This window comes from Gouania willdenowi, chromosome 21 (assembly GCF_900634775.1).
Source record: "Gouania willdenowi chromosome 21, fGouWil2.1, whole genome shotgun sequence".
Classification (NCBI taxonomy): Eukaryota; Metazoa; Chordata; class Actinopteri; order Blenniiformes; family Gobiesocidae; genus Gouania; species Gouania willdenowi.
Window position 1 is genome coordinate 19,737,804 of NC_041064.1, and position 18,255 is coordinate 19,756,058.

The 18,255-nt window shown below is 42.0% G+C and overlaps 1 protein-coding gene across 3 annotated transcripts in view; it reads left to right on the top strand.

Annotated features, from left to right (window-relative positions):
• LOC114455366 (cyclic AMP receptor-like protein A) overlaps nt 1-18,255 on the top strand; it is an 84,734-nt gene that overhangs the window by 16,781 nt on the left and 49,698 nt on the right. For 2 of the 3 annotated variants that reach the window (XM_028436560.1, XM_028436562.1), the window contains exons 7-10: nt 4,784-4,873; nt 5,322-5,360; nt 10,628-10,706; nt 13,577-13,624. In XM_028436560.1, coding sequence (XP_028292361.1) covers nt 4,784-4,873; nt 5,322-5,360; nt 10,628-10,706; nt 13,577-13,624 — 256 coding nt within the window. Of the gene's footprint in view, nt 1-4,783; nt 4,874-5,321; nt 5,361-7,343; nt 7,411-10,627; nt 10,707-13,576; nt 13,625-18,255 lie in introns of all 3 variants that reach the window. The other variant, XM_028436561.1, reaches the window with a different exon arrangement.

The following is an 18,255-nucleotide window of genomic DNA, read 5'->3' on the forward strand; positions in this document are numbered from 1 at the left end:
TTTTTAGACCATATACAGTATGATGTCACATCATGGAAGGGGGGCGTGAAGGGGGGAAGCACTTTTTATTCTTTATTATTACTACTTTATGTTATTTTAATGAATATTGAAGAAGAAGAATCACAATTTTTACCTTTTTCAATGAAGGCTAATTTTTTATTTTTTATTTTGTTGCAATGGAGGGGCCCTGAAGTGTTTTATTCTTCAAAGGAAGTGCAACAGAAAAAATTTGGGAACCTCTGTCCTAAACAATAGCACACACAGTGCTATTTTCAGCCACTGGACATTCGACACAAGGACTTCACCAATTTAGGCAAAATTAGGCAATTCTTAACAACAAGCAAAGTGTAGGAAAATAAAATAGGTGGCATTCTAATGTTACATCAGTTGAGGCTTGAACAAATTTTTTTTTGACTATTTCATGATGAACATCCTCTATGTCACTGAGTTAATTAGCACATGGAAATGTCACATGGAGCTTCACTAATGGACTAAGCCAGTCACCTGTGTGCAAGAATTTGCAAGTACATGTTTACATCACCGTTTACAGTCAAAGATTTTGATGCACCCTCGGCTCAATTTTTGATGAATTAACAATCTGTGAGGGTCATATGTGTAGGACAGTCTGAAGATTTGCTGTAGCAAGTTTGGTGTCAATTGAGTAAAAATTGAGGGAGGAGGTTTAATAAGTTTCACAGTTTTTGGGGGAAAAAAAACAGAGTGATGGACTTAAACATTTAAATTTGCAAATGTCTCTTCATTGTTGCGGCTACATTTTGGTGAACGTTCAAATCTGTAGCACAAACGGTTGATTTGTACAAATATTTTGACTTTTTAAAGGCTTTTGCAGCTGAGGAAATCTGGCTTGTTTTTTTGTGATTTTTCGAACATGGGACGTTTCTTCGGAAGAAGAAGGAAAGAAGAACACACGGTATAACAATAGGTTTCCAGCAGCTTAGGCTGCCTTGCCCAAAACAAGATAAACTATGTTGGTTACCAGACAATGGTCACATGTACGACTGAGCGATATGGACTAAAATCAATATTTTTCCTCAAAAAATCATTAGGCGATATAAGCGCAATATACAAGAAAAACAATACTGGGTCAAAGTCACTGGAGAAAAATGATCACCAGCAGCACAGTATCAACATTTTGTGCTACTTTTGTCTTTTGCTCTCAGTGGTGAGTACAGTAAATTCTGTAGTGTGACTTCTTTCAGGGCAAGTCTGAGATGCTGAATGCAGTTTTTACACCACACAGCCCCTTTAAGACGGTCGCAAGAGGGGCTCCATGAGCTGTTGCGATGCAGCTTTAAACACAGCGAGTTTGTGTTGTTACAGACGAAAAATTAATGCACTATTTCTTCAAACGTCTCTCTTACTGAAGGAGTTTTACAGGGGACAACCGGGCATCTGCACTGTTCCTCCAGGGGTCAGCAGCTCACACAGTTCATCACACTCTGCCGTGTTTTGATTCTCTGCACAGGTGGGGGGGTGGGGAGCTGATGGCGGGGTGTTAGTTGCTGCTGAGAGGAGCAGCAGTGAGTCAAGGAACGAAGCATAGCCGCAGCAATAGAGGAAAAATGCAATATAATATTTAAAATTAAAGTATATTGATTTAGGTGATAGTGCCATTTTTTATCGCGAAAAACAGATAACTTGAAGAATGTGCAGATGTTCAAAATATCAATAGGAACAAAGCAAAATGTGATCTGGCAAAATTTGGAAAACTTTTATACCATTATATTGTGAACCACCCTAATGTAAGTGAATGGAAACAATTCAAAAATGTGTTCACGCTTTGTCCAAAATTGTTATTTGTTTAAAGACTAACTAGTAAGCATTACCATAAAACTATAGATATGCAGTTATCACCACATTTGTGTGTTAATCAGTGTGTGTGTGTGTGTGTGCGTGCGTGCGTGTGTGTGTGTCTGTGTGTCTGTGTGTGTCCGTGTGTGTGTCTCCCTGGCGAGCAATGACAGCAGCCCCCCTCCCGCACCCCCCGCCTCCCGCCCCTCCTCCTTTTTTGTTTCAGCCAGCCGACACTCTAATTGAAAAGAGAGTGAGTGTGTCAGCCGTTAAGTGTGTGCCTGTTTGTGTGTGCGCGAGCTTCCACACTCTTCTTCACGCCTCGTGGCACCATGTTTATGCCACTCAGACTCCCATGAGCACTTTCCCCAGCGAACGTGTGAGTTTGCCTGCGCACAGATAAAAAAAAAAATTTGTCTTTAGAATACTGAGCAGAAAAAAGGAGTCGTGTGTTCCAGTCTTATTATATAAACACAATCTAAAAAATCTAGGGAAGTATCTATGTGTACTTAGTAAATATAAACCATATTGTTGGTGTCCTTTTTAGTTGAATAGAAACGTCCAACCCCTTCTACGTGTGAGAGATCTGGCCATTAGGGGTGCACCGCCTTCGACGTCGCCATGGGACGTTTCCTGCATTGATTAACCATAAGGCAGACAATATAATGGTGGTATAACTCTTAAAGAGACAGCTTTATGTGCACAAGAAAGGGTCAACCTTAGAGACCAAAACCTGTTCGCTGATTGTTATGAGATTCACACTTCTTGTGTGTTCAGAGAGGGGTGTTGTCTGTGTTTTTAGGGCTGGGAGGGGAAGCACTTCAAGCAGATCGGGATGGTGCAAAAACAAGCTTTATTTGGGGTTTGGCCTATATTGCCTTCACATGGATAAGCTGTGTGTGTGTTTTCGCCAGGTGTGTGGTTTTGCATGCAAGCACAATTATCCCCTGGCCCTCCCTAACTCAATCACACACTCTCTTACACATACACACATATGACACACAGCTGGATTATGAATGAATGAATGAATGAATGAATGAATAGCCAGAAGACATAAAGTGTGAATGCAAGATGATCTAAGAATGATTGAAGTGGATGCAAGACAAGAAGTGTGTGCACGTGTGTGTGTGTGCACGTTTATGTGACTCTGAAGTGAGATTTCAGGCAAAGTGAATCCCCTGCGCGAATAGGAAGTGATGATGTGGAAGATGGAGGGAGGAGGATATATAAAAAAAAAGAAGTGGTGTGAGGCTGTGAGAAATGAGATCCAGTCTCCAGAGAGACACGAGCGCTGCTCTGCACGTCAGCACACTTGTGGGCGTGCATGCAGGTGTGTGAAAATCAGCGCGCACGGCTCTCCTGCTGTGCCTCATTAAGCCCATGTTGAGCGCAGCCCCGGACCTTGTCATCTCCCGCTCAGAGCGTCGCCTGTGCGTGTGATGCCTGTGCAGTCTTTGTGGGTCTTTGCGCTCTCGACATTGATTTCCTGACAAGCCCCTCCCGCACACCATTCCTCACGCTTTGGACTGGCAGCGCCGATATTACCATTTTCTGCCTGTTCTCATATCACCACGTCTCGCTTCTCTCTTCTTTTCTTGCTTCTTTTTCCTCCTGTTTTTCTCTTAGTTGCTCATTGCCTTCCTTGCCTCCATAGTGCTTATTCTTCCACACATTCCTTTCTCTTCTTTCCTGTTTTTCCTACACTCCCTCTCATGTTCGATCTAAGGTCACACCCCCAGTAGATCCATATATTTACTGTCTGCGGCAAATGCGACCCAAATCTGATCTCTTTGCCCATATGCGACCTGTATCCCATCTGTTAAAGACAGTCTGAACAGCACAATTTTGATTTTTTTCAAATCTGACTGAGGTCATTCTCATATGTGGTCCTAAATACAATACGTATCAGATTTTTTGCAATGCGACTGCTCTCTGGACAGCCAATTCGCTTTCTATCCAATTCCTACGTCATCACCTTGAGAAAACGTCATAATTCTGAGTCCCAGCAGAAGCCGCGTGGAAAAACAACAACCATGGCGGAGGATAACCTTAATCCCAAACTGCTATAGCGATAAACCTTTTGTTGAAAAGAAAATTTCTCATTGCAACACATTCCTACACTGGACGCTTCCATTTTTACTTCCGTACGTGCCTGTGGGGTCATGGGTCACCTTTGGACCTCTTCTGCACATGCGGGTCACTTCAGGGTCACATTCCGTTCATACTCCAATCTGATTGAAAAGCATTTAATATGTAATATGAACGATCACACAAAAAATTGTGCATTAAGACCTGCTGTGTGAACGTAGTATCTGTCTTCCACCAGCGTCTGTATCCTCACTGACCCTAACAGGCTCCCATCAAAGAACTGGTCGCACAATGTGTCCCACTAAAATAGAGAGAAAGTGTAGGTGTGACTTGAGGGGGATTCAGCGAGTGTCAGCGGTGTCACCGGTGCTCGATTGACCGTACTCTCAACAAGTCAGGGCAGGACTTCCACTCTAGTGAGCAGCCAGTGGATGCTCTATCAAGTATCGACTCCCACGCAGGTGCACAAGGCATTGGAGCACGCACCTCGTCTGTTTGACACCATTGCTATAATTTTTCCCTGATAGCCTTTTAAGCCTCCTCAACCTTTTTCCCCTTTTTTAAAAACTGGACTGTTTTCCTCAGATCGCTTGCCCTCAAAGTCACTGTTTCCGAACAACTTGCGGTGTGTGAGTTATCCTGCATGTGGTTTTAATGCAGACATTTCCTCTAAAAATTATCTTTTCCCCAACAGTTAGGGTAATTATGGATCATATTACCATGAGTAATTGGCTGTCTGGCTGTATAGACATTTGTCAGCACCTGAAAAATGACCTTGTGGCGGTGCCAGCAAAAGGATGAACTGAAGAAGAGGAGGATTGATTTATTTAAAGGATGTTTTTCTTTTCAGCCTGTGCTATAATAAATGTCTGCGTTATATCAGGTTGTACCATCTGATGGCGTGGGGTGTGCCTTTGGTCATGGCCTCTTTGCCGCTGCTCAAGGGTTATTACGGCCCTGCAGGACCCTGGTGGTAAGTACAGCCAAACTATTCCTTTCTTTTTTTATCAGCTTGTGACTGCACATCCCTCTGTGTAATGTCTTTCATTAAAAAACGACCACAGCACTGTCCTGAGTCCAACATTGAAACCTAATAAGTGATTACAAAATTTTGTAATTATCTGCGCATTCGATCACTGTAAAATGGCCTCTCACTCTCCGAAAGGCATTTTGTTTGGAGGGAAGTTAAACGGGGAGGAAAATGAGAAAGAGAGAGAGAGGCCGGGGGAGAGGCAGCGATAGAAAGAATTTGGACAGAGTCCTAAGCTCCGGGCTCGGCTTCTCTCTTTCCACTCTTGGCTTATTAATAGCTACAGCTGTGCAGCTTTTCCCCAGCAGAGTCACACAAGTCTCTCTTCCGCTATGCCTTTTCTCTTTTGTATCCCCCTCATCACCCTCTCCCTCTTTCTCTCCTTCCCCAGCTGGATCACAGCCGATCACGTAGCCTGGAGATTTGGGATGTAAGTAGACCCTTTCAGCACCACCATCAAAGCCTCCCCTCACTGGGGGAGATGGGGCAGGGGGAGGAGGAGTAAAGTGAGGACGAAGGCTGCCTCCGCAGGGAATTGTGAAGGGTTGTATGTCAGGGGAGCCTGCAGGGTTTTCTCCCCTTTTGGTGGAAGGCCAAAAAGCGTGTGTGTGAGCATGTGTGTGTGTCGGCCTGCCTACTCCTGCCTTGTCAGATTTAGGGGAGTTGCTACACTGTGTATTTAAGTGTTTAGGACGGCTATGAAGGATTATGCCTGTCTGCTGCTTTCTGCAACCGGTCCTAAGTCTGTGAGGGCTCTGCCAATCCTCCTTGTGCAGACAGTCATACACACTTACACGCACATGCAAGCCGCAGCACTTTACCATGAGCCAAGGTAATCGCGTTGCTGCTCGCAACATCAGCAGGGAATCAATCTTTTTAAACAAATAAGCACACACAGGCAGAGAAACGCACACACACTCATGCACACACACGCGGAGAACAACACATAGCTATCAGCCACACTAAACGAGCCTGCGTTGCTTTTATCAGGGCTCGTCTGCTCCCTGGTTCTTTCTAGTTTTCCACGCTGTTGCGGCCCCGGGGGGACGAGGCGCTCAGAGGATCAGGGAATCTTCATTAGCTGTAATTACATCAAACCAGACGAGAGATTAGAGGCCAAGGCACCAGCACCCGTCAAGGAAAAAAAGAAAAAAAAAACCTTTGCTCAAACATCCAGCCCGCTGACAGCCTAGAGCAGGGCAGAGGTTTCAGTGTTATAGGTGAAAAGTGGAAAAGATGAGAGGGGAGCAATGTGGGGTACAGCTAAAGAGAAGGGGAATTACTCATTGGGGGAGGAAAGAAGGGGCAGCATGGAAGGACGGAAAGGAGAGGAGACTCTGAGAAATAGATTGCCCGTGCCGCTGCCTACGCCCTGCAGTGTGTCTTCATCAGAGTTCAGCGAAGCGAGCCGACAGGACGGAAGAGGCAGGGGAAAGCTCAGGAGAGGAGGTGGTGGGCGAAAGAGGATGAATGAAGGAAGGCAAATGGAAAGCGAAGGACAGCGGAGTTCCAAAGGTACAAAGTTTCAGGGGTTGAGTCAGCAATTGGGGGCGCTCAGGCTTGGCTGAGTCACCTCTGTTAGAGTTCCCCATCGGTGAGGGCAATGGTCCCTGGTCAGGCATAGTATTGAAAACCAAGTGCAGAAACGACATTCGCAAAGGAAGGCCTGATAAGGGATGGGTTTTTTCCTGAATGTTAGCAGTTTTATCACCTTTGTAGATCCAAATAAAACATTGAATTCTTTATTACATTTTAATTAAAAGGCAAGCGTCCATACACTCCACAAACTCCTAAGCAGAGTTCTCCCACTTAAAAGATGAGAGAGGCCTGTAATTTTCATCATAGGTAGAAAATCACATTGGTGGCTGACTAAATAGTTTTTTGCCCCACTGTATGTTTTATGAAAATAAAGTGCAATCAACTTCCAAGCTAAATTGCTTTGAGTAGTGACCTAGTTGAACAAGGTCTGATGTGGTTCACTGTCACCTAGTGATTGGGTCTTTATGTATTTTGTATTTAAATGTTTTTTTTCGTGAAAAAAATGATTAAAAAATTGATTTGGACATTTTTTGCATCAATACGATAATCGCGTGGTGAAATATTGCCAAATTGTTTTTTTCTTACACCCTTAGTCAATATGATGGACAAGATGGTGTTTTTAAACCACCATTAAACTTGATTAAAGTGGGATCAAGGTAAAGCTCCATCACATTTATGAGAATCAGGTGTTTAATAATAGACATCTCATACAAAAAAAACCTGTTTGTTAGTTAATGGAAATGAGGCAAGTATTGATTATTTATTGATAGCCTATATCTTTAGACAAGGAACAAATTCCAAAGAAAATGCTTTTCGTGTTTGTAATTTATTACCATTGTCCTCCATCCTTTTATCTTTTCTGCCATGATTTCAGGAAACATAAGAGGCTGACCCTCCTCAGTCGACCTTTGATGTGCTTCCGTACAAAAGCAGTTGAGCAGGTGATAATTTTTTCACTGGCGTCATCTTATGGGTCGAAGCTGGCAGTCGCAGCTGAGCTACATCCCGTGAAGATGAGTTCCCGGCTTGCTCTCATCTTTTAACAGGCACCTCAATTAAAACGTCTTTCATCCAGGCCACATTTTTCTCTTCAGAGCGGCACTGGAGGGAAGGCCACGCTAAGGCCGTGTGATTGAATTTGTGCACATCTGTGAAGATCTTTCTTCCTGCCACTTTCAGGCTATCCTTACAAAGCCTCTCTGTGGTTATCGGTATGTCTGTCCATCCTTCGCAGGTCAGTTCACCGGGTTCAGCCTCCCTCTGCTGCTCCTTTTATTCTCACCATGACCTTATCCTTTTTGCTGTCATTTAATCACCCAGAGCTTTTTTCTTATTTTTGCACTTTCTGGTCCCGAGCCATAGTCTTCCATCATCTATCCACCTTTGCATCTTCACTTCTATTCATCTTTTCACTTTTATCATCCTCTGCCCACTCTGAATCCTCTCTTGCTCCCTGCTTTTATTTCATTCTCTCTGCTTTTCTGTCTCCCTCTTGCTCTCGCTCTCTGGGTAGTGCTCAGCTGTAGAGCACAGCGGACTCTAATGGCAGATCATTATCATGCTAATTAGAGCACTTTGTAGCTGCCGCCCGTCATTCTCTCCTCCTCACAGCCCCCCACACTATCGTTAAAAAGGCCACCCCTCCTCCCCCATCCCCTTCCCCTCTCCCCTCTCCTCTGTCTCTCCCCCCCCCCCCCCCCCAGCTCGTCTTTCCATCATTAACGGAACGTGCGCTGGCGTAATTGGACGCTGTTTATTCCGGAGAGCGGGTTATTAAATCACACCGAGGTTGCGCTCACGCAGCTCTCCCCTGAAACGCTTTCATCATTGTCCCATGCCATTATTGAACCTGTTTTGCTGCTCACATAAATATGCCGCCACTCACATGTTCAGAGAGAGTCATCATTGTGTTGCCCACAAAACATAAAATCGTATGATGACGGAAACATGTAGTCTTTCCTTTTCCCCGATTCCTGCACTAAAACCTGTGTCTTTGATTTTACTGCTAAGAAAATGTTTGATCTGATAAAGCTTCATGAATTTCTGTTTTCCTCCTCAGGCATAGAGGACAGATTTAAATTAGGGAAATGACCTTGCATTTTATCTTACTCCCCACTTTTGCAGTTTTTGGCACTTGTGCCAAGGCCTTTTCAGACACAACTGGACATTTAATCTAACCCCATTTTGGTCTCTATGGGTCAGATTGATATTCAGTTTCGATCTTCTGTTTAAAAGCCGTTTAACTTTTTCCCTGGAATCGTGATTAGTGCTATAATTACTCTCATTGGCCTTTCTTGCTTCCCTCTCAATATGTCCGACTTATAGGCCCATTCTTCAAGTGCAAGTAGGATTTGCTGTTGCACTGACTGTCATGATTGCTCAAAGTTCCTGTGCATGATGATGGATGTTTTTTTCGTTGGGAACCTGTCCATCAAAGCATCACAAAGACCTGTTGTGTGATTACAGGGAGAAGTCGAAACTCCTCGGAGCTTACATCACCTCCTGAGAGGTTACATAACACACGGCTGCCATTCCACAAAGCTGTCACCCCCGTGTTCCTCTCTTGACTTGCGTCCTTTGATATTCTCAGAAATACGTGACATATTATTCTCCCACTCTGTCTTTTGATTGGCAACGCTTCATCCTGCATGAACATTCTGCATTTCCAATGTTGTGACTTCAGTGGCACATCTTTTGTTCACTGTCTCCTTTCAAGCTCTGCGAGAATTTACAGTATCTTTATGAGCTGCTTTGTCGGGATTGTTCAGGTCTTTGCTTTCCTGTTAATCATAAAACGTGTCCAATTTAAGTCTGGAACGCATCAGCAAAGGTTGGCCCAAGTTTTATCCTCAACAAATTATTGTTATAAGATGTTGATGCTTCAGTCGACCACTGCTTGACCACTTGACCATATCTGACTTTTTGTTAGATGCTTTGCTCTGTTCCACTGTTCTGTCCCGATTCTGCATAACATTTACACTCTGATTTATTGGTTAAAGGGTACCTGTACTAGTTACATATATAACATGAAATCTGTTTAATGTAGAGCTGTGCAAATATATTTAAAAAACAACAACATACATTTAAAATACATTTTTTGTACGATTTTGTACCTTAAAATACAATTCATGGGGAGTAGCCATGTTCGGCCAACTGTGACTTCAAGCTGTTGATTATGGTGCAATGTTTACAATGGCTTCTACCTTATTCCTCTGATTATCTTTTTTATTTAGGTTTCTTTATTTAGGTAGTGCTTTTCTCCACATTTCATTTAATATATAATAATTTATTTATGACTGCTGACAACACAAGGATGTTTGTTGGAGCTACTTTTTAGACGTGTATAGATTCAAGCTTTCGATGCACATCGGAGTAGCCACAGCTGGCTTTCGGCTGCACTGTTTACATACGACACGGAGATTGCACTGTGCGATACAAATAAGTTGGGGGGCAAGTCTGGGAGAACATTAAAGCAATTTGGAGGAGGAAAATTCACTAGAGATGTAACCGTTGCCACAGCCACCTGCACAGCTAATGCAATGTGATGATGTCGCTACAACATAGCGGCAACCGTGTCTCCCTGACGGGCAGGTTTTTTCTACACCTGGCTGCTCTACAAGGACTTTTGAAGAAAACAAACCGGCTAAACCTCTGGTATTATGTCTTTTGATTGAGCTTGCAGTTAAATTTCACTACAGGAACAGTTTGAAAAATTGTGCTTCACCTGGAAATAAGGGTGTGGATTTAGATTTAACTTTAATATACTGTATTATAAGGTTATTATAAGAGATGAATCACCACCATAGAACATGGGAAATTGTCATTGCATATGACTGTACACGTTAGGACAGACATTGGCAACTGGTGGCCAGGCAAATGCAAAAAAATAACTAAAAAAACATACAAAACAACAACAAATATGCACAGAAATACACAAAGTTACTGAAAAATATACAAAATAACTATATTTAAAACCACAATAAAAAATCACCATAATAAAAACAAAAACACAAACCCTTTTCTTTTTTCTGCATTAATACTCCGACCAATCATTATTTCAAATGCTGACATGAATGTTGATAATATAGCCCTCTGAACAGAAAAGTTACACATGTGGGCTTCAACGTCTCACTGCTGGCTTGTTTTTGTGCTTTGCAGATGGTACGTGCCTCTTTTCAGCCTCATTATCCTGATGATGTGCTGCTATGGCAGGATCATCTGTGTGGCCAATCAGCGGGTGAGTGCTCAACATGTGTCCAGCCTAAGATCCTGACAACTTAAGAGAGTCTAAATGCACTCGCAGAAGGTCCCTAAAAGCTGTCATTAGTGAACACTCAGAAAAGACAAGGCTGCTTTTTGAGTGCTCACAAGTGAATTCTCTCACTGAAGTAGAAATGAGAGTAGTGAGTCGGAAAGTATGCAAAAAGTGGCTGCACTTAAAATCAGCTTTCATTAATGAACACATTTGTTTTATTTGGTCATATTTTCACACCATGGCTAATCAATGGCGACAGCTTTATATTCACTTTGTTCTGTTTTCAGCACAAGTCTTTTAAGATTTCTGATGGGCCAAGAATCACAAAAGCGCAGACAACCAGACATGTTGTAAACAAGCCAATACAGATTGTCTGAACCATTTAATTTAAGAGTTAACAAAACTTCAAGTTTAGTTTGTAATCGGCAAAACTTTTTTGCAAAAGGAAGTGCGTGCAAAAGTTAGATTGTTTGCCTTTTTCTTTTTTTGTTGTAAAAGTGTAAATGCTTGATGTTTGTTTGACACAAACATCTGCTTTGAATGGACCAGAGTTTTTCATGAAAAGGTGTGAAAGATTTTTATAAAATCCATGCCCAATAAAACCAAGTCCCTGTTTGGCAGCTGTTTTTCTGAGGAAATCAGCGTACAACAAAGCAGACTCAGGGAGGATGAACAAATGCTAGACAGAGATGTCTAGGTGCAAAATGCAGAAAATGTTTCCCCGAAGAAGATACAGCATTGACTGAAATAAAATTGGAAGTGTAAGTTCACTGGGAAGACTGGGACTTTTTACATTTTCATTTAAAAGTAATCCCTGTTAGAATTTTACATCCTTTTGGACAGGGATTTCTTGATTTCTTGCCACTTATATGTGAAAATATCCTATTTTTCATGGCATGTCCTTGTCCAGACTGTTGATTGGATGGTTGAATAATTATCTAGCTGATACTTTACACGTGCTGTTCAGGCTCAGTTTGGAGCTGTTTTTCATTGTGAAACTACAGCTGGAGCCCAGGAGCAAAATTCCACAAAGTTCACATTGCTGCCATTCCTCCTGATGACTCCATGAGCTGCAGCCGGAGCGCTGCCGGCAGCCTCACGTTGTAGCGAGACGTGTGTGGCTTCCTGATGCAACTCTTCAAATACAAAAACCAGCATACAGAAAGAATCTGTACAAAAAAACCTCATCAGATTCACAATGAAGTTTCTCAGAGAGCGTTAGTACTCTTTGTTTGGACGTGCACGACGGAGCGCAGGAAGATTTTGCTGATAGCCAGACAGGAGGAAGATGACAACAGAGACAGACAGCACAGGAGAGGGAGAGGGCGAGGGAGGGAGACCACACGGCTCTTTATCATTCCTGTGATAAAGGGAGTGAATGAATGTAGCTGCTTTTCAACCTGCATCTCATCACTCATTCAGTGCACAGTGTTCTGCCATCACTTTCTCTTCCTCATCTCCGAATCCCACCATCCTCTTTTTTCTATTTGCATTTATCGCTTTCTCTCTGTCTGCGTTTTCTTACACTTCCACTTCTCTCTCTCTCCCCCCCCCTCTTCTCTCTGGCGTTTTGCGTTCTCTATCATATTTATGAAGAGCTCAAGCCTTATCTGTTTTCAGCTGCAGGCGGTCTCACTTGAAAGAATTTCAAAAGCTTTGAAAAGCGGGTAGGTGGCCACGCAATAGAGGAAGGGATGAGAAGAGGTGGGATGTTAGTTGGATGGGGAAGTTTTTCCACTTTCCAGAGGCAGATGGGGAAGGGGAGGGGGGGTTGGGGGTGAAATTGTGTACATCACATCACAGATTTACTCAGTCCAAGTCGTTTACGCCCGGATTAAGGGGAAAACCACAGACACATTCTTGGTTGCTGCATCGGCACACACTGTTGAGAGGGATTTTAGAGCTAATGAGTCATTTCGGGCCACACCGGGAGCTCTGGGAGCGCTGTGGTGTATTTGTTTTACGGATGTGATTTGTACACGTCTGCTCTTTTCCATTTTTCCCTCGCACTGCGACAATTAACCAGCGGATCTGCCTGCTTCCTTAGCAGCACATGCTTCACAGAGTAAAACAAAGACTGGGACCGGCTGAAGCCTTTTACTAAGACACTTCTTTTGCAGTGTTTGTTGATTGTGATGGATACCGTTGCTTAGCTGGACAGGAAACATCCTGGCCCTAATCACCACTGGCCATTTTTATTTTTTTTCCTCTTCCTGCACAACCACTCCATGGTCACTCATAGATTTACAGTGACATCACATCAGCGCAGAGAAACCATGGCAACATAGAGTTAATGAATAGCAGAAGCGCTTCCAGTGCATATTGTTAGTGCTGCCTTTTTGTGTTTGAAGCACACATGGCCTGCAGAGGTGTCTCTCCATATTTTAGGTTCCATAAATTCACATGGCTCACATGCTCTAACACCGTCTTAAATTTAACAATCAAAAACCTGCTTCTGTGCACGGGTCGATACATGGATGTTCCGACAGCAGCAGCCCCCCCCCCCCCCCCCACCGTTACATCCTCAGCCTCCTGCTTTCTTCCTTTGTAATATTGTGTTGTTTGTCAGATGCTGTGAGCTGTTTAAAGTGCTTCTGTCTGCCTCTAAGCTCAGTGCTTTGCTGTGGAGGGGCTAATTTTGCTGTGCTTGGCGAGAGGATAGAGGGTAGAGGGACCCAGTGTCTGAGATCACCAACTTGAAATTTGCTCCAGTTTGTCACTCCAGACACTGACCTCTAAGAACAAAGCCAATTTTTGCTATAAGGACAAACCAAATGAACAGACTAATGAAATAACAACTCTCCATTAGTGTTATCTCTGAGCCTTTTTCTGCCTTTTTTTTCCCGGCACAGATACAGTCGTGGTTGGGAACCTTCAACCCCGAACGGGAGAGACGAAAGGTAAATGGTGTGACCCCACAACATTATGTCAACTCACACACGCGCACGCACACACACATTGACCCCTAGGTGTGGTGTGTGTGAGAATGAGTGTCTGAAGGATTAGCTCCTGCCTTCATGCTGGGTTGGTGTCAAACACAGCGGGAAGCAATTTGACCTCTTGACTCTGCTTTTGTGTGTGCGTGGCTGTGCGTGTACTCAAGTATACATACACACATGTATATTTGTGTTATTGTGTTGACCTTATTTAAGTAGATGATGGAAGCCTCTGAGCCCCATGAAAAATCCTATGATTGTATTGATTAATGGTATTATAGTGGATGAGGAACAATAAATAAATTGTAAAGAAAGCCGCAACATCAGACAAAGCAGGAACTGTTTCTTCTAGAATCTGAATCATAATCAGTTTCACTGGCCAAGTAGAGTTTTTAGACAATACAAGGAATGTGACTTGGTGGATTGTGCGGAAAAACAACAACAAAAAAACAGTAACAGTATGAGGAAAATAATGAATATAAATGTAGTGCAGGTAGTAGTATTTTCTGTTGACACATTGTTTTATGGTGGTGGTGATGGCTGTCAGTGGGGGACCAGGGCTGTATATTCTATAGAAAATACAAAAGTTTCTATTGTCGCCATCTATCCAAATTTTGGGTTATTAGCTAATTAAATATTTAGAATCCCACACTTAGGCCTGAAATGGCTGATGCAAGCTTCTGTGTTGTTTTTAGAGAACAACATATTTTTTAAAGCCAATAAAATCACTTTTCAATTGTAAACTTTGAGTGCTTTTTAATGCTTTGATGTTGTAGTTTGAAGTGGAATTGTTGCCGGCCAATTAAACCACAAGATTTTTTTTTTGTTCTTTTTTGTTTTCGAGTTTATTTGAAAGCTCTAAGAAGTTTCCACAATACAATTATGAAATATGATATTCAAATTGTTGCTTCTTTGGTGAGTTTGCATGTATTTCCACTACTGCTTATCTGTTGGTTTCAAGGAACAAGTGTAGCCTTTAGTTGCTCAATAGTTTTCATTATTTTAAATTTCTTTATTGATTACTTTTCAAATACTTACCGAGCTTCCTGCAAGAAAAAAGAATGGTACTAGCTGTTCCATTTATCGTCCTCTTTTCTTTTCCCCTGCTGCCTGCAATCAGCACACAGCAGGGTTAGGTGTGAAGGGCAGTTTAGGGTTAAGGTTATGTAGTTGCTGCCCCTAAGTGGCAGAGATAATTACTGCACACTGAACTCACGTAACTCTCTTGCATGTGTCTGAATGTGTGGCAGCATCTTGCACACTCTACATGTGGGCTAATTGCCATGTGTAGCACAGAGTGTAAATAAGTCAGCAGTGGGTTTTTTCTTTTTTCTATCACACTTCCTCTCTACCTCATGTTTCCCTCTCCCCATCGTCCCCCTCATTTTAATCTGCTTCTGCCTCTCCCTTTGCACTCCTCTTCTCCTCACGTTCACTCTCTTTCACTTATCACTCTCTCTCTCTCTCTCTCTCTCTCTCTCTCTCTCTCTCTCTCTCTCTCTCTCTCTCACACGCGCACTCTTGTACTCGTACCCAGCATGAATAAAATAGCAAGCCAGGTTCATGGACATGAATATTTATGAGAGTTTATGCACGCGCTGCAATGCTTTAAAACAACAACAGCAGCCTCCCAGATTGGGCTTGCAAAGCCAGTGAGCTCTGGTTCAAGAGAGAGAACGTGTGTATGTGTGTGTGTGTGTATGTGTGTGTGTGTGTGTATGTGTGTGTGTGGCTTAAGTTGCGAGTGTGTAACAGCAGGTGTAAACCAGAGAAAGCGATTCCCGCTGGGAGTCTGAAGACCGCTGGCTTCAGTGATTTCCATTCACATCTCCACATCTTTCTCCCTCTGCACCTTGGAGAGTCCCTGACTGCTATTCTGCCATAAACACACGCTCCGTGCTGTCTGATTTGTGTGAAATATGTGATTTCATTGGGCAGTTAAACTTGTCATTTTTTGACCAACTATAACCAAATTCTATCTCATGAAAGCCGTCATATTCCTTTCAGTGCATCCTTTTTAACTTTGAACTGTTTTTGAGCCACATCACATCAGGTGTATTTGGCAGAACACCGTCACCCAAAAATTTACAATTGTAGCTTTGTGTATTATATATCCACTGATGTTATGGGTTCTTTGATTCCACATGGGTTCACTCCTATAAAGACGCTGCCACTCACTAGCTTGCAAACCAACGTTTCCTCTCTTACCTTTATTTCAACGTTCTTGATCAAAATATGCATCGCTGGCAACTCCTTGATGTGTATTATACTACAATGTCAGGGGTAGTTACTTACTGTAGGTTCAGAAGCGTTCAAAGAAAATGGAAAAGTTTCAATTGTCTCCATCTATTCACTTCTTGTGTTATTAGCCCATTTTACATGAGAGCTTTTATTTCTCTTTAAAGTGGAATAAAAGTTAATTCCTCTTTAACCTGACCTTGTAAACACTTAATTCCTAATGCTTATTTAATTCCGAATTAAACTTAATTCTGAATTATGTGGCTGGTTTATTTCGTTTTTAATTCCGAATTCCTCTTTCTTGTAAACAGTTAACAACACTTAATTCCACTTTAAGTTAATTCTAGTTGTTCTGCGCATGTGCGACTTGCGACAATGACGCGCTGGGTGACGACATAATCCAACATGGCAGCTCGGAATAGAGCCGACACTATTTAATAAGAGCCTTAAAAGACACGGATATAATGAAGAAGGGAACGGACGGAGGCATTGCCACGGACACATAGACTTATCACACATGGAGATCGGCAAACGGAACAGGCTTCATCGGACTGGTGATACTAAGACACAGAGACGGAGTACTGCTGCACATGCTGTAATATCACCAAGTTTATCTTTGTAACGGTTGTTAGAGCTATATCTTTAGCAGGAAGCAACTATTTTCTCCTGGTTATTGGTTTCCGGAGTTTTACTGGGCTTTATTTACTGGTGATTAGTTCCTATCTCTCTTTCACTCTGTGGACCAAAGTGTGTTATTGTCCAGTTGCTGCTTCAAAACTACAATCAAAATAAAGGTGAAAACAGTTCTCGTGTGGTTTCCTGTGTTACAGCCAACAATAAAATCTTTGTTGTGTGTTTCTCCCGATAGACGTGAACGATGAGATACGTCATGTTCGCCCCCTGTCCAAGCAGAGCCTTCCCAACCCCCAGACCTAAAGTGGAATTAACTAAAGCCGAATAAACTGGTTGTCTATGTAAACCTCAGTTCAGGAATTACTATTTCCATGTAAACACGAAGCCCAACACTTTAATTCCTAATAAATTACATATGAATAACTAATTTCGAATTAAAAAACATCATGTAACCGTGGCCAGTGGCTGAATTGGCTAATGCAAGCGTTTGTGTTGTTTTTAAAGGAAGAGCAGGTTTTTAAACATTTCTTAAGCCAATAAAATCAGTTTTCAATTGTAAACTATGAGTGTTATTTAATGCTTTGACGTTGTCGTTTGAAGTTGAATTGTTGTTTCTAATTTTGGAGTTTATTTGAAAGTTTTCACAATACAATTATGAAATATTACATTCAAATTTTTGCTTCTTTCGGGACTTTGCATGCATTTCCACTACTGTTTATCTGTTGCTTTCAAGAAGCAAACCCCAGAAAAAAAATTAGAGCCTTCAAATTACTTTCAGTGCATCCTTTTTAATTTTAAACTGTTTCAGTCTCATTACATCAGGTGCATTTAGCAAAACTCTGTCCGTCATCCAAAAATATACAGTCGTAGCTTTATATTAAGTATCTGATTCCACATGAGTTCACTGTAAAGACTCTGCCACTCACTGGCTTGCAAACCAATGAGTCATAGAAACGTTTTTTTCTCTCTTACCTTTATTTCAACATTTTTGATCAAAACGTGTATCGCTGGCAACTCCTTGATGTGTATTTTACTACAATTCAAAGTTTCTCACTGTGTTGTGGTTTGATGCGCTGGACAGCCCAGCGTACTGTGGTCATTATTTAGCTTTCGAAGCGTTCATCAGAGAGCAAACATAGAGAAAAGTTATTTCCCTATATGTAGCTCAAGAGGTAGTAGGTCATATTTGTTGCTGTGTTTAAAGATCTAGCTTATACATTCCAGTGTAACTGCAGTGTGAATGATTGCTGCATGAGTTTCTTATTAAAGAAGAGGGCTACATACAGTTAATCCATCAATATAATCTATTTTCTGCTCTAGGAAAATAGGAAAGGCGGCACTTTTTGGAGGATTTAGAGCATTGGAGGCAAACTTGTCTTGTTGCTTAGATCCTGATTTTTGGTCATCCATCCTAAAACATTTAATGTTTTTTGGACCACTGCTTTAAATTATTCAGAATTTCTGAAATGTATAAGCATTAATTTTTATGAGCAGTGACATTTTTTTTGTCACAGTTTTTTTGTCAATTACATTCTAGTGACAATAACTAGACTATGACTACTTAAAGAAGAATAATTGATATTTTCGTCAACTAATAAAAACGAAGGTATAATTTTTGTCACATGGGATGAAATCCAAACTAAACTCGTGATCATGTGGTCTTACACATTGATCACATTTATTCAGTCTGTGTATTTACAAACATTAATATCATCCCATGTTAG